Below are 14,847 nucleotides of genomic sequence, written 5' to 3'. Positions count from 1 at the left end.
TAAGAACCAGGGAATCCGAAATAGACCAGAACACCAAGGCAGGCAAAAACGGATAACCCAATACAAATGAAACAACTTTGGGCTTGGCTGAGTAAAGCCCTATCAATAACTACGAAGAAATAGCAATCCGCGGTCCACAAAAGTGGGCCAAGAAAGAAAACGACAGAGGACCCAACTGAAATTGAAGAGACCGGTCTAAAAATTGGCTCGTGGAACAAATGTGGGTTTCAACATCTCACGAGACCGGGCGGAATCGACATAGGCCAGTTCAACGTATTAGCCCTGCAAGAAACCTGGCTAACTGAAAAACCATACCTGGATGGCTTTGATATCGAAATAGCACCGACAGTGAAGAGCCGGTTAGGTCGCCCATCTTCAGGCATTATATTGGCAGTCTGCTCAGGGAGCAGAATCAGCATATCAGAAACAAATGCATCCTCGAAACATCACTTAGTGGCAGTTCTGAACTGGATCAAACACGACGTAAAAATGCTGAAAAAACAAAAGACACAAATTGCCATCATAGTTGTCTACTGGAATCCCCAAGCAATCTCAGATGCAATGTTCCTGAGGACAATTGAAAAAGAGATCAACAACATCTATGCAGAAAAACAAATTACACACATTATCATCTGCAGAGACCTAAATGCTAAATGCCAGGAAAAAACTGCATTGGCTCCAAAGATCACTCAAAAGAACCAAGTTTAAGACAGGGGCGCACAATGGAATGAACTGATGATCACACGAGGCATCCACAACGTGGCCCAAACCTTCCCAAACCCAAAGAGAATCCCAACGTGGGAAAGACTAAACCAAAAAGGAACCATCGACTATATATTTACGTCTGAAGAAATGGAGAAGCTGATGACATCCTTCGAAGTTATCCAGACCGCTGCAAGTGACCACAACCTTCTGCTAGCCACATGGAAATCCACAGGTGTGCACAAGCTCTGGATGCCCTTTAACGTCGAAAGTAACGCTCAAGGTAACCGACTTAGATTAACAGCCGAAAGAATAGACCAACTGATGTCAAAATACGACTGCATCAGATCAACTGTAGATTACCGACCACTCTTGAGCCCTTATAAAGTAATGACCAGAAGAAACTCTCTGAAGGGGCATCAAAAAACCCACCAGTACGACAAACAAGTGGTGACAAAACGAGCGGCAATAAGACGCCTCAAAAGGCAGGCAAAAAATTCCACCTCAGAAGATCTCCACAAAGAACTTGCAGCAGAAACAAAGAAGTACAAATCTTCGACAAAAAGTCACCGTGCAGTACTGTACCAAAATGACTCAGAGGAAATGTTGAAAAATGGAGTAGGTAAAAATGCAAGAGAATTTTGGAATTTGATGAAACTGACGGGAGCAGTAAACAACAGCGCTCCCGCTAACAATGTCAGTGAAGAAAAATGTCAGGAACACTTTGAATCCCTATTTCAGGAACCCGCCGAACCGGGAAACACTTCACAGAGCGAACTAGAACCACCGTGGGCAGACGTCTCAGACAAAGAGGACATCACAGAAATCATACGAAAACTTAAAACCTCTAGAGCCCCAGGACCTGATGGTATCACAAATGTGGATCTCAAAAACTTTCCCAGTAACTGGGCCCCCTTCATCAGCAGGGTTTTCAGCAATTGCTCAAATTCAAGAGCAATCCCAAGATCTTGGACAACAGTGACGTTCGTCCCAATTTACAAAAAAGGTGACAGATCAGATCCAGGCAACTACAGACCAATTGCCCTCCTAGACATGATCGGGAAAATCTACGGGATGCTATTGTTAAAGAAATTCCAAAAATGGGCAAAGACAGCACCTTGCGCCGACCCCTTCGAAGCTGGATTCCGAAAAAAATCCACCACAATAGTGAACATCATGTTGCTCAGTATAATCAAGAGCAAAATACTCGAAGGTACATCCAGAGTATTCCTTGCGTTCATAGATCTAACGCAAGCCTTTAACTTAGTGGACAGAGCGAAGCTGTGGTCGAAGCTCAAAACCTGGAGCTTTCCAGAAAACACCCTTGCTCTGATAAAAGCTCTACACAATGCTACAACAATGAGGGTAAAACTAAACAAAAACAGTCTATTATCTGCAGAAATACCAACTTGCTGGGGAGTGAAAGAAGGCTGCCCTCTGGCCCTGGCCCTATTCACAGCATTCATTGGAGATTTGAAAGATTGAGGCCAAACCGTCAGAGCTTTCCCACCAAAAATTGGAGATGAGCCAGCACCACGATTGCTATATGCGGACGACATAACGCTGCTGGATCAAACCGAGATTGGCCTACAAAGGCAGCTGAACAACCTGGCAGAGTACATCGAGCAGGCAAACCTGTTGATAAGCAAAGCTAAAACAAAGGTCCTTATCCTGGAACGAAACACGCGAAGATCAAAAATCTTCCACTGGAACCTAGAAAAAGTCAAAGTCGAAATGGTAACAAACATCAGATACCTGGGAGCAATGATTGACAGCACAATCTCAGAGAAGAGCATGCAAAATTAACTTTGGAGAAAAACCCGCTCCTTCACAACACAGGCCAGAGTCCTGGACAAGAAATTTGGCCGCTTCTCTTTTATCCCAACACTTAAGTTCTATAAAGCCAAAGTGGTCCCTGCCCTGACATATGGTGCAGACACCATGCTTACAATCCTGGCCAACATCTGGCTAAAAATGGAGGGTTTCTTCTGGAAATCAGTATTGAATCTGCCAAAATCAACGCAGACAGTCGCTATCAGAAAAGAACTAGGTCTCACCTCCCTAAAAGCGACAGTGGAATTTAGCAGTATATCCCTATTTAGGAAAACAATTCTCCCAGATGCCCTTCCTCTGTACAAACTGATAGACACGGAAATCAAAGAAGGAAGGTGCAAAATGATAACTAACTGGGAAACACAGAAAAGAAGCCAGCTTGAGCAAATCCTGTGCACAGAAAAGGATCTCATCCTGAATCCCCTAAAAATAAAAAAGAAACTGGCTGAAAGGGACTGGATTACTACCCAGGAAAGAGCTAACTCATACAAACTCCTGTCCCACCTGCCACCCTTCTCAATGAAACTAAACAAAACTATGCAGCTGTGAAGAGATTTCCGAATAAGTCGATGAGACATACCTTCCTAAGAGCTCGCCTTAATCTGCTGCTCACAAACGAAATTCTCTACGTACGAGGCCAATCAGGCACTATAACGTGCTGGCTGTGTAAAAAAAACGACCAAACGGAGACAGTGCGACACTTGTTACTGGTTTGCCCGGCCATCTCACAGGTCAGACAAATATACCTACACCCAATCTCAGAGACTTACACCGTGAGCGAAGAAGATGACTGGTAGCGACGATTGATGAGCAGCCATAAAATGTCTTGGTCAATTGCTGCAGTGAAGATCCTGCAAGCCGCACTAACGGAATGCAGCAAGGCAAACTCAAACTTTGACAATGAAACAGCTACAGAACAACTGGAAACCTAACAATAGGGAAACACAGCAACAGAACATATAACACAGAAATCAATGACACCTTGTTAAATCAAGAACACTTTATATACACAAGAAAAATATGTTATTAATAACTATTCTCAAGCTCACCAGAAGGATATGGTAGCAAAGGGATGTGTCCATAAAACTGAAATGCCACAGTCAAATACATGTTAAGGGGAAGGACATTATGATAATCAAATAGAGTCATGATGATTAAACACACATTTTAAATCCAATGAACCATCATGTAAATTGAATATTCACTGAAATTGGACAATAGTTTATATAACGTGTAATCATCGTTTATATCAAGGAAGACTAATAGTACAGTAATGATAACACAAATCATTGTCTGAGGGAGAGCCACTCTATAACTACAAGCAAATTCACAGGAGCAGACCAGAAGATGCACACAAGCTTCTCAGATTTGCATCTGATTCCTTATATCGAATTGAAATAAAACACAACCTCAGCAAATTTGGAGATGCCACAATCATATCTGAGATACCTACACGCAGCCCTTTTTAAGTCATATTTCAAAGATGCTTCATGCATCTTCAACCTTGCTCCCGTTTCAGGCTTTGTGAATTAAATGTAATGTCACAGGTGAATTTGTTCTCGTGTTAATCTTTTTGAAGCATGCCACAGTATTTATATATGTATTGATCTAACTCTCAATCAAAGGACATGAGATAATAAATGATCATGCTGGTGACAATACGGCTTTATATGGTAAATCATCTGGAATTCATTAGAAATAGGGTCTGCTAATCTTATACAGATAAGTGTGCACACCAATCTTATTCCCACACCGTCCGTCTCTAACACATATTGTTTTCTTTTTTGAATGTTCCCATTGCTTTTTAACACTTTAAACAGTCATGCACATATTCGTATCACACGCTCTGGGAATTACATACCTAGGGGATACTTTTGATTCCTCCAGAAGTTTCTTAAATCCTTCTTTGGCCAGTAATAGTTTACACTTTTTTTCTTTGTATTCTTCTTTTATTCTTGTCTTCACAAATTGTTCAAACACCTTTGGAATGTACAGTAAGCAACACAGGTTACTATGTGTATTTTATAGAACGTATGTAATATGGTGAAAAGAAATTGCAAACAAACTTCCTGTACAAAGTGGCCCCATGTTATGAAAACTGGGATGCATCTGAAAAAGTAGAACAACCTTTCTATGTAATTGATTTCTAACTCCCCTGGATCTATGGAGAATGGTTGTGAATGATCCAATGTCTCCTATTTTCCCATGCTAACAAATGCTGTATTCATTAATTGCAATAATTTTACAATTCACCATAGTTATTTACTTGCCTTCCATTCTGTACAATGTTTTATGGAATAATGAGGCAGTCACATGTTACTACCCAGGCTGTCAAAATCACATAAATGCCTTGAGAAGAGAATTCTAAATTGTAATAGGCTGTATTCTTAAAAATCATACCTGTTTTCGCTCTTCGGAATTTAATAAAAGATAACGAGGGTCAAACACTATCTTATGTAACTCTTTCTCCCATGTGGAAAATGCTGACACCTAGAAATAAGACAACAGTTTCAATGAGTGAACTCTTATAACGTTTTCAAATTAATCAAAATGAGAATAAGAATGAACAAGAGTGAGTAGTCACCACACTGAATATAAAATAATTACATAAAGCAAATCATGTGTATGGCCCTGTTGCCAATGGAGGCCCCTGTTGCACTGAGAGACAAAAGGACATGTGAACACGGTTTCTTGACTGGATAATCAAGAAGATTGGAAAGAGCCTTCATGTAAACACATGCGGATGATAACGGCAATTATTTCTCACATTCTCTAAATGAAAGTCATAGCTCTGACTCCAGTTCTGGTTGTTCCCTTTAATAGTACGTTATTCCATGCTGAGGCACTAACAACAACATCAGAAACTAAGAGTTTATCTGTATCTTACAGCCAAGAAGCTATGAATATAGAAGGATGAAGACAGGCAGATGTTGGTGCATGAGGATCCAATTGTGTCTGAAACGCATTTGACCTTCCTTTTTGCCGTTGCCTCGCAGAGAAAATCCATTGCTGCCTTTCACATTGATGGACATTTCTTGGTTACATATCATTACTATCTTTTCATGAACATAGACTAATTATTATTGAGAAAGAATCTTTGTTACCAGTCACATGTGTTTACATGCAAGGTCCTTCCAATCGCCTTGACTATACAGTCAAGCAACAGTTTTCAAAATCAGAATAACGCACACTTTGAAATATAACATTGCTGCTGGAAAATGCAAAATATTACTCTGGGATGTTACCTCAGAGGTGGAGTGATAGGGTGACGCTAAAGGTGTAGTCAAGGCAGCCAAGTGAACAACTTTTACACTGAGTAAATGACACAGATGTATAATAAAGTAATACCCAATTTTCTAGCAATCACTTCAAAAGTGAACACGCAGCATAATAAGCCAACCTGACAACATACCCATCATTTTAGTAATATGTACAGCAAAATGACTATGCAAACAGCTTTATTTTCTACATTCCTAATGGAAGTCTACAATTACCAGCATGTCAAGTAATGAAAGCGTGAACAAATATAACATGGACTTTAAACTTACTATCTGGACTGATGGAAATACATAAAAAAAATGCATTACATGATAACCAGCAGGTAGTCCACTTAGGTCCAACCGAGTCAAATCATCTTAATTTCAGGCAAACACCCATAAAAGCACAGACAATAAAACCACACGGTTTTCAATTTAACCAATCACACATAAATGCTGAAACTAAAAATAAATACACATTTACCTAAAAAGTCGTATTATATTTACATGTCCAATGGCAGGCGGTGCTAATATAGTTTGCCATTACAAAAATAACATCAGGCTAATAGGTTGCCCAACTCCAGGACACGAGGGCCAGGATCCTGATGGGTTTTCAGGATATCCCTCATTAATATTTATGAGTAAAAATGTGCATACATTTAAAATCATTGTATGCAAATCTGTCTCATGAATATTAATGAGGGGTAGTCTGATAACCCAACATGGATCCGGCCCTCGAGGCCTGGAACTGGACAACCAGTATGTGAGCACCTTTACAGATTTTGCACAATATTTGCTCAAATAAGGTGTCCACCTTTTCAGTATATGGTAATAAAAATTGAACGTCACTTTCAAGTACAGTGGGACAGACATGACAACTTCTTACCGAGTTATTTTTCAACCACCCACACGTGAATTCAGCCACAGTGAACATAATGCATCTACATTTTAAATGTAAATATATTTTCTAAGGAGGGATGATTTCATTTCTAAATAAAAACAAACTGTAATCTATCATTAACAACTCTTAGAACATTATTCTAGACCAATACTTAAAATAATGTTCATGTGTTTGTACCACTCCGATGCATGATAATGCAGTGGAAATGCAAGTTCAGCGCAGTAAAAAGGAGCGAGTTTATCAGCTGCGGGGGTGGCCCACTAAAAGGGGAGGGGGGCTTCAGTCATGGCCACACAGGGTTATGCATTAGACTGCAGAATGACCCTATTAATGGTGTTTTAAATAAATAACCTACAGATAATAAGGTTTGAATTACAGACATTAATTAATTGCAACATTAAATCCGTAACTTGTTAGCATTTCAAGGCTCTTGTAGTGTAATGATCTGTTGTGATCTGATGGGAAGCAGATGGAGGTGTCCACTGGCAGATGAATAAGGATCCGCTGGTCATCTCAAATGTCTCAATGTTTTGGCATTGTGATGTGGGAACTGTGGGTCGGACTCTGACGTGACATCGTGGGTCATGGGTGGTGTGGTAAGATTTCCATGGCCCAATCATTTCTGGATAATGTATGTCCCGCTATAGAGGAATAAGCTTTACTTGGGGGATTCACCTAATGTTGCAATGTTTGATGATGTTAATTAGCTTGTACTATTATAAAAGTTGACATCTTTGCAGTGTAACTTAGACAGTGCTTTTCATGCAGTTCTGTTCTGCATTCTGTTTGGATTTCGCTTTCCCAGCTGTAACTGAGCCCAGAATAAATGTGTTATTTCTTGCCTGGCGTACACTCCTTTTTAAGACTACTTCTATAAATGTTACTGGTCAGTTCTGAGGCAACCCGCAGTACAATATCCTATGCTGCATCCTTATACAGGGAACTAGGCTGGATGTCTGACGATGCAAAACAGGGCAATATTTAAATTTCTTCTCCTGGTTCACAAATCTATCCATGGTAAGGCACAATTGTATCCACTCTCCTCTAATCAACTCTACAAGCCTTCTTGTAAATATATGGGAGGTAAGGTCCTTAAGACCCCCTCCCCTCCATTCTTAACCCCACGTGCAGGTTATGACTTGTCCACCAGCCACCCATGCGCCTGTGGCCAGGGATGCGGGATGGCTGCGGGACGACCCATATGTATGCACACACTGACCAGAGAGCTAATCCCAGACCCCATTTTTTAACCACAACAAGACTTCATTTTGTACATGTTACCACAGGCTGCGTAGGCAAAGATGACCTGCAGAGTTGCAGCTCTCCCCTTCAAGATCACGCACAGCTTGCCTGGCATCTCCCTCACCCTCCTCCCCTCTGCATCCATGCAGAAGGCCTGTTCCCACGGGAGACTAGGCGCGAACAAGCTACACGACAAATCCCACCTTCCGCAGTCCATCATTGGCCTGCGGATCACCGGGTAAAGGCTTGGGTTTAAGGAAAAACATCCATCTCCACAAACATGCTCTGTCCCATTGTAGACCCCACATTTATGACATCGACTGTGGATAACCACCAACCTCGGTCTCCTCTTGAAGTAAACAGACATATGGATCCTACATCTGTGTGCCACCCTGGTTCAGCCATACTGCTAATCCCTCTGTAAAGGGAATACATCCTCTGTTGTAGGTGTGTACTAAGGGGCTAAATTCAGAAAATGAAACGAGAAGATTCTCACCTATTCTTAATGCATATAAAGATATTGGTCATATGTCAGTCCCATATTGTTGAACGAATCTTGTCTTTTGAAAAACACTCATACTAATGTATGGCATGTTGATTTACTCGTTCGATATAATACAAGGTACACAATCCTGATGTTCACTGGCTTTCCATATATATATATATATATATATATATATATATATATATATATATATATATATATATATATATATATATATGTATATATATATATGTATATATATATATATATATATATATATATATATATATACACACATATATATATATATTCAGTAAAAAACTTTGTTAAAGGGACGTTATGGTTCCAAGTAAAACCGATAACCCCCTGAAATTCGCCAGTTATGGTAAGCTAAGCAACCATAACTCACGCCACCATAGTGCATTGCTAAGACTAACACCCAGGACATCAATGATGACATCACACATGCCATTGATGACATCACTGATGACATCACAAGTCTGACTCACTGTTTTTTCCTTTAGCGACATATCTTAGACAGTAATAGTTAGGAAAAAAGAAAGCAAAAAGTACTATATTTGTAGACTTATACTTCAAATATGTTCTTACACTAATTCTCTTAGGGTCCACTCACAGCATATTAAAACATATAAATAGGAAGAATACACACTTAAAAGGTAGCAATGCTTTCTGTGTATAAAGACAATCAGTAAGGTTATCAACACTTTCTTATTGTTCTACTGTTTTTTTATTACTTTATTTTCTCTGGATGTGCTCATATTTGTATTTGCATTGCTTTCTTTTAGGTGCAGTCACATCATGTGATATTTGTACATAGGGGAGTAGTAGGTTTGAAGCAGAGCAAGCCTTTCTGTACATAAAGATAATCAGTTAGGTTGTGAACACTTTCTGCTTCTACTGCTGCTTTTTTGGGTACTTCATTTTCTCTATATATACTCATATTTGTATGTGTTGTGTCTTTGTGTTTTGTATGTAATAATGAAATTATGTAGTAAGTGGTGTTATTAGCTACTTATTACATGTTGCACAGTACACACAACTCTAATAAGAAAGCATTTATCATTTCACTATTCAACATGGTAAAATTATGAATATTGCACCTCCATCAAGTATGCTGCACACACTGCTAATATTTATACATGAGTAGCTTAGTACACTATAAAGAACTTCATAATAGAATGCTATTTATATCAATGCATTGCCTAATGCACTACATAGCTCAAGATATCTATTCCAATGATCCTTGACACTTTTTCTGTCAACATTATAATAAGAATCCCTTGTACAGAGTTTTCATGAAAAGTAAATGCACATGTGATGTCATCAGTGATGTCATCAATGACATGTGTGATGTCATCTTTGATGTCCTGGGTGTTAGTCTTAGCAATGCACGGTGGTTGTGCAAGTTATGGTTGCTTAGCTTACCATAAATGGCGAATTTCAGGTTTTTTCGGTTTTACTTGGAACCATACGTCCCTTTAACAAAGTTTTTTTAATGAATTTCATAGGTTTTTAGTAGAACAACTTAACCGTAACGTCCCTTTATCAAAGTTTTTTTTTTCCTGAATACTCATATAGATAGTGTGAATTTGATAGATGTTTACTAGGATTCCCTTGCTTTATATACATGTAACATAGAACATGCCGAACCCCTGCTAGTGATTTTGATGTCCGCGGACTGTGCGTATGTCCGCGGACGGACGTGGATCAACAACAACACTACCCAAAAACTTAGGGGGTATCTTAGATTGTTCTACCATGCTATATAAACACTGAACAAGTTCAAAAAGCAGCATATAAAAACATTATATGTAATAATAAATAAGAAGTAGAACCTATATATGTAACACGTCAACCATCCATTTAAATACCATATGCACTAAAAATGGAATATACCAAAACAAAAAAGATATGATTCCGACATAATGACCTCACAGAAACTGCACAGCTAGGAGCAACAGCAGACCTACACAACAGTAAGAACACAACTTACCAGAAACTAGTAAGTAAACTTAATTTTTCTTACATATTTCTAAACTTCCTGTATTAGGTACACTAAAAGAAATATATATATATTTATTTTTTTACACAGAAATGTGCAGTACTTTGGAATGGCTTGAGGAAAATGTCCCACGTGAGGAAATGTCTGAAGATAGTGATACTAATGGTGGAAACTTCTCTATATAAGCGAATTAATAATCATTACTTTATGTGCACTTGACATATACATTTATTTTTAACAGACCATACAAACATTGAAAATAATACACCAAAAGAGACATTAGAAAATACTCTATAGCGCATGGAACAAAAAATTAACATGATTATGGAAAATGTCAATCTTTTGAAACATTTTGTGGAGGACCACATAAAAGAAAAATAAATTATTATATCATTGTCCCACATGCACCAGTTCCCCCTCTCCATGTCCCAGTCAACTATCCCCAAACGCTCAACACCAAGAAAAATATTTTGATGATACTTCCATCCCTTCATCCCCTCCCATCCATCCTCTCCAAACCTCTAATTCCCCTGTATTTGTGTCAGTTTCTGCTTCCCCGTCTCTTTCATACATTTTATATCTGTATATTCTTTAAAAAAAATATTATTTGTTTTAATTCAATCCTTTGTGTCTTATTTTTTTTTTTAAATGTCAGTTAAGGTGTCCGCAGACTGCGCGCCTGTCCGAGATGACCGTAATTAGCAAAATGGGGGTGTTCTAAGGTCACTATACTTGTCCAAATGGTCCACAAGCAAAACGGAATTGTTCTTAGAACACGCGCGGTGTCCAGGATGTCCGTAATTAACCAAAATGGGGGTGTCCTAAGGACACTATACCTGTCCGTACTGTCAGCAAGCAAGATGGAACTGTTCTTAGACCACACCAGGTGTCCGGAATGTCCGCAATTAACCAAAATGGAGGTGTCCTAAGGAGACTATACCTGTCCATACTATCCGCAAGCAAGATGGAACTTTTCTTAGAACACATTCGGTGCCCAGAATGTCTGTAATTAACCAAAATGGAGGTGTCCTAAGGACACTATACCTGTCCATACTGTCCGCAAGCAAAATGGAACTGTTCTTAGAACACACCCTGTGTCCGGAATGTTCGTAATTAACCCAAATGGGGGTGTTGTAAGGACACTATAACTGTCCATACTGTCCGTAAAACATCACGCACATGCGCACCACACCCATAAGTCCTACGGACATCGTGCCTGTCCGTAACTGTCCGTCTCACTTGTGTCGCACTTTTAATTAGTTTGAGGACCCGAACACTGTCCGTAGAACACCCGCGCGCATGCGCACAACCGTTCCTGTGCATTTGGTGTCCTGCGGACACCCGTTCCCTTCGAGAACATGTTCGCAATGTCATCATCTGACCGCACCCACGCTGAGCGTGTTTCCTGATTTGCGGACACTGTCTGGGTCCCCGAACATTTTAAAAGTACTTTTTCAGACAATCTAAAGTATTTTACAGTAAAAATTCATAATTGAACATGTCCCAGACAATGACTCTGGCTTTCTACATACTTTTTCAAACTTTTTGTGCCTTTTTGGGGTGTTCGATCTGTCCGCGGACAGCGCGGCTGTCCACGGAGCGCACACCAGTACCCCTATAAAAGGCCACACCCCAGAGCTGATCTTCATTGTGCTTCTGGCTATTGCAGATTGACTTTTGCTGCGTTTGCTGCTCTTACTGAGATTTTCTCAACAACCCTGATGGCATCCATGGCTACTTTTGCTACATCTGCCTCAGCACCAGCCCAACCCCTCCAACACCACCACCTCCCCAAGGGCCTGCAGAGGGAAACAGGCGTGAGGATGTAGAGGCTGAGGATGAAGAAGATGACGAGGATGAGGTAGTGGAAGTCCCTACTACCAGCACTCGCTGTGAGTCTTGGGTGTAGTGGTTGTTTACCATTCATGGTGACGTACCAAAAGCATGTGCGAACCAGGTCACCTGCAACCATTGCAAAATGGCGCTGAGCCGTGGGAGGCCTGGTTCGTACAGCTTTGGTATGACATCCATGAAGCAACACCTAAGGTCGTTCCACGGTGGGGCCATTCGCAAGATTGTACCTTGTGATCAACGTAGTAGGTTGAGTTCCTCTACCACATCCTCCGTTTCCGCTCCTGTCACCACAAGAGACACTCCTGTGGGACAGCCTATCCCTCCATCTGCCTCACAGGCCATTCACGATGTTGTTGACCCTTACCTTTCGAGGGTCACAATATTGTGTATGTACTGCGACGCAGTTCTCTGCAGGGGGGAGAATCTTTGAAGTGCTTTCGAGACTGCGTTCAAGGAGCACCAGAAGGTCTGCTACCTACCTAAATAAGGCCCACCCTACATCTTCCTCTCTCCACATGACCTTTCTTATCCCTGTGGTTAGTGTCCCTTCCTTACCCTCCTTTCCCTTCCTCTCCTAGTGTGTTGTGTGTAAAAAACAAAAATAAATATAAAACAACAAAAATCCCAAAAAAGAAAGGCTCTTTTCAGAGCCGTCTTTCACAGTTTAAAAATAGAAGTGGCAAATAAATGGAGCAGGGCCCTGTGCATTATTTAGAAGTCTGCGGACATATATTTTTGAGAGTGTTGCCCTAGCAAAACCATTGCACTTTTCTCTGGGAGGAAGTGGTGGCTCTGAAAAGAGCCTTTTGGGGGAGTTTTTTTGGTGGTGTTTTTTGTGTTGAAATGGTCAACACCTACTGCAAAATGGATGGTTGTAATTCCAAAAAAGGTTGCAATGCATTTTGTACATTTCTCAGAAAAATCTGATTGCCAGCCGAAATAAGATTGACCCCATCTCTGCGAAAAATGTATGTGCTACGAAACATAATATTTTCATTGTCAAAAGAGGAGATGCCAACATCTCTTAGAAAAGCACAAACAGCCTAATTGACATTGCGCCTCGCTTTCTCCATTTGTGGACGAAATGAAGAAGAATGCAGCCACATTTGTCTATGCGCAAATTTAGATAATCTGTTTTCTGAAACACAGAGCCATAGCTATCTGTTCTTCTCTCAGGAAAAATACTTTCTGACAAACTCTCTCCTTACACAACACGCCCAGTAAACTTTACTGACCAATCCCTTGCTCTGCTCATTCTCATTTGCATGCCTTTCCACCCCAAAATCCCTGTATGTAATACGCACTGTCCACGGACTACCGCCATGTCCGCGGACATATCGAAAATCTGAGCATGGTGAATTTAAATTTAAATAGTGTGCCCCATTTCCCCTTTAAGGTTGGCTCTGAAAAGAGACATTTTTTTTGCAGATGATTGACAGACACCTATCATTTTGTATTTTTTTCTTTTTTCTTACTTTACTCTTCGCATAACCTTCTCCAAAGCAACCCTTACATTCCAAAACAGAATGGCATTTCCCATAAATGATAAGTAAATGCCATCTTTTTTTAAAATAAACAGCATTACTGGAATCAATGTTCTCATTATTACAGAAGAACATACTAGCTCTAAGCATGAAATCACACATGCCTCAGTTGATTACACACCTAGCAATGTTTTGCTGAGGACAAAAAAAAACTATTGTCACATATTGCCCTAGGTACTAATGCAGAAAAAAATACTTTGGCATTGAGAAGGATGTTCATTACTGCTTGAACCAAGTGTTCCAAATTTGCCAACAAAGGAGGTGCACTGACATAGCCCAAACGGAAAGCACCATAGTGCAAAACTACCACATGGGGACTGTTCATCCTGCCCATATCTACACAAAATTGTACAATTCCCTGTACATTGCATTCAGGCACAGTGCTCCAGACCACCTCCAATCCTTTAACATCAAAATTGTTTGCCACATGCCTGCAGTGAGCATACTGCTGTAAACCATGCAAAAACATATCTCTGAGCACCAACACCTTGACTTTCCCCACCTCTGCCATCTTCAATACACACAGTCTCTTTCAACACAAATCCACAACCTTAACATCTGATTGTCTGATCCCTACAGTCCCCTTTCCATGCTGGATTTGCTGTAAAACCCTGGATGTGGCACCTCCTGTCCACAGACAGCCGCGGTGTCCGCGGACCGCGTAACTCTTAGAACTCCCTTCTACCCTTTCCCTTCACTCTCTGTGCCATTCACTCATTGGATACAGCTAAACAATCACACAACCATCCACCAATCACATCCACGACTGCTACATCTAACTCCATCATCAGAGTTCAGCACTTCAAAGGTACTGTTGATCACTTTGAGGACAAGTCTCATATCATTGGAAAGCACCTACTACAAAAACTACTGTACAAGTCTCCAAGATTTCTTCTTACAGCTGCATGCATATCCACATGCATGAATACAAACTACAGGTATGCATATTTTTTGCACAGTACATGTACAACACTTATGAATGCATATAAACAGAGTAACTGCCACTT

The 14,847-nt window shown here is 40.3% G+C and overlaps 1 protein-coding gene across 1 annotated transcript in view; it reads right to left on the bottom strand.

The window, feature by feature from the left end:
- The window catches only part of TCERG1L (transcription elongation regulator 1 like), a 1,760,733-nt gene that overhangs the window by 36,352 nt on the left and 1,709,534 nt on the right, over positions 1 to 14,847 (bottom strand). Inside the window, exons 11-12 of the mRNA XM_069611442.1 lie at positions 4,936 to 5,025; positions 4,397 to 4,515 (exon numbers count right to left, since the gene is read on the bottom strand). Coding sequence (XP_069467543.1) covers positions 4,397 to 4,515; positions 4,936 to 5,025 — 209 coding nt within the window. The remainder of the gene's footprint in view (positions 1 to 4,396; positions 4,516 to 4,935; positions 5,026 to 14,847) is intronic.

Source organism: Ambystoma mexicanum, chromosome 8 (assembly GCF_040938575.1).
Source record: "Ambystoma mexicanum isolate Mex_15411 chromosome 8, UKY_AmexF1_1, whole genome shotgun sequence".
Taxonomy (NCBI): Eukaryota; Metazoa; Chordata; class Amphibia; order Caudata; family Ambystomatidae; genus Ambystoma; species Ambystoma mexicanum.
Note: the sequence above shows the minus strand (reverse complement) of the source record. Positions and strands in the feature narration are given on the sequence as shown.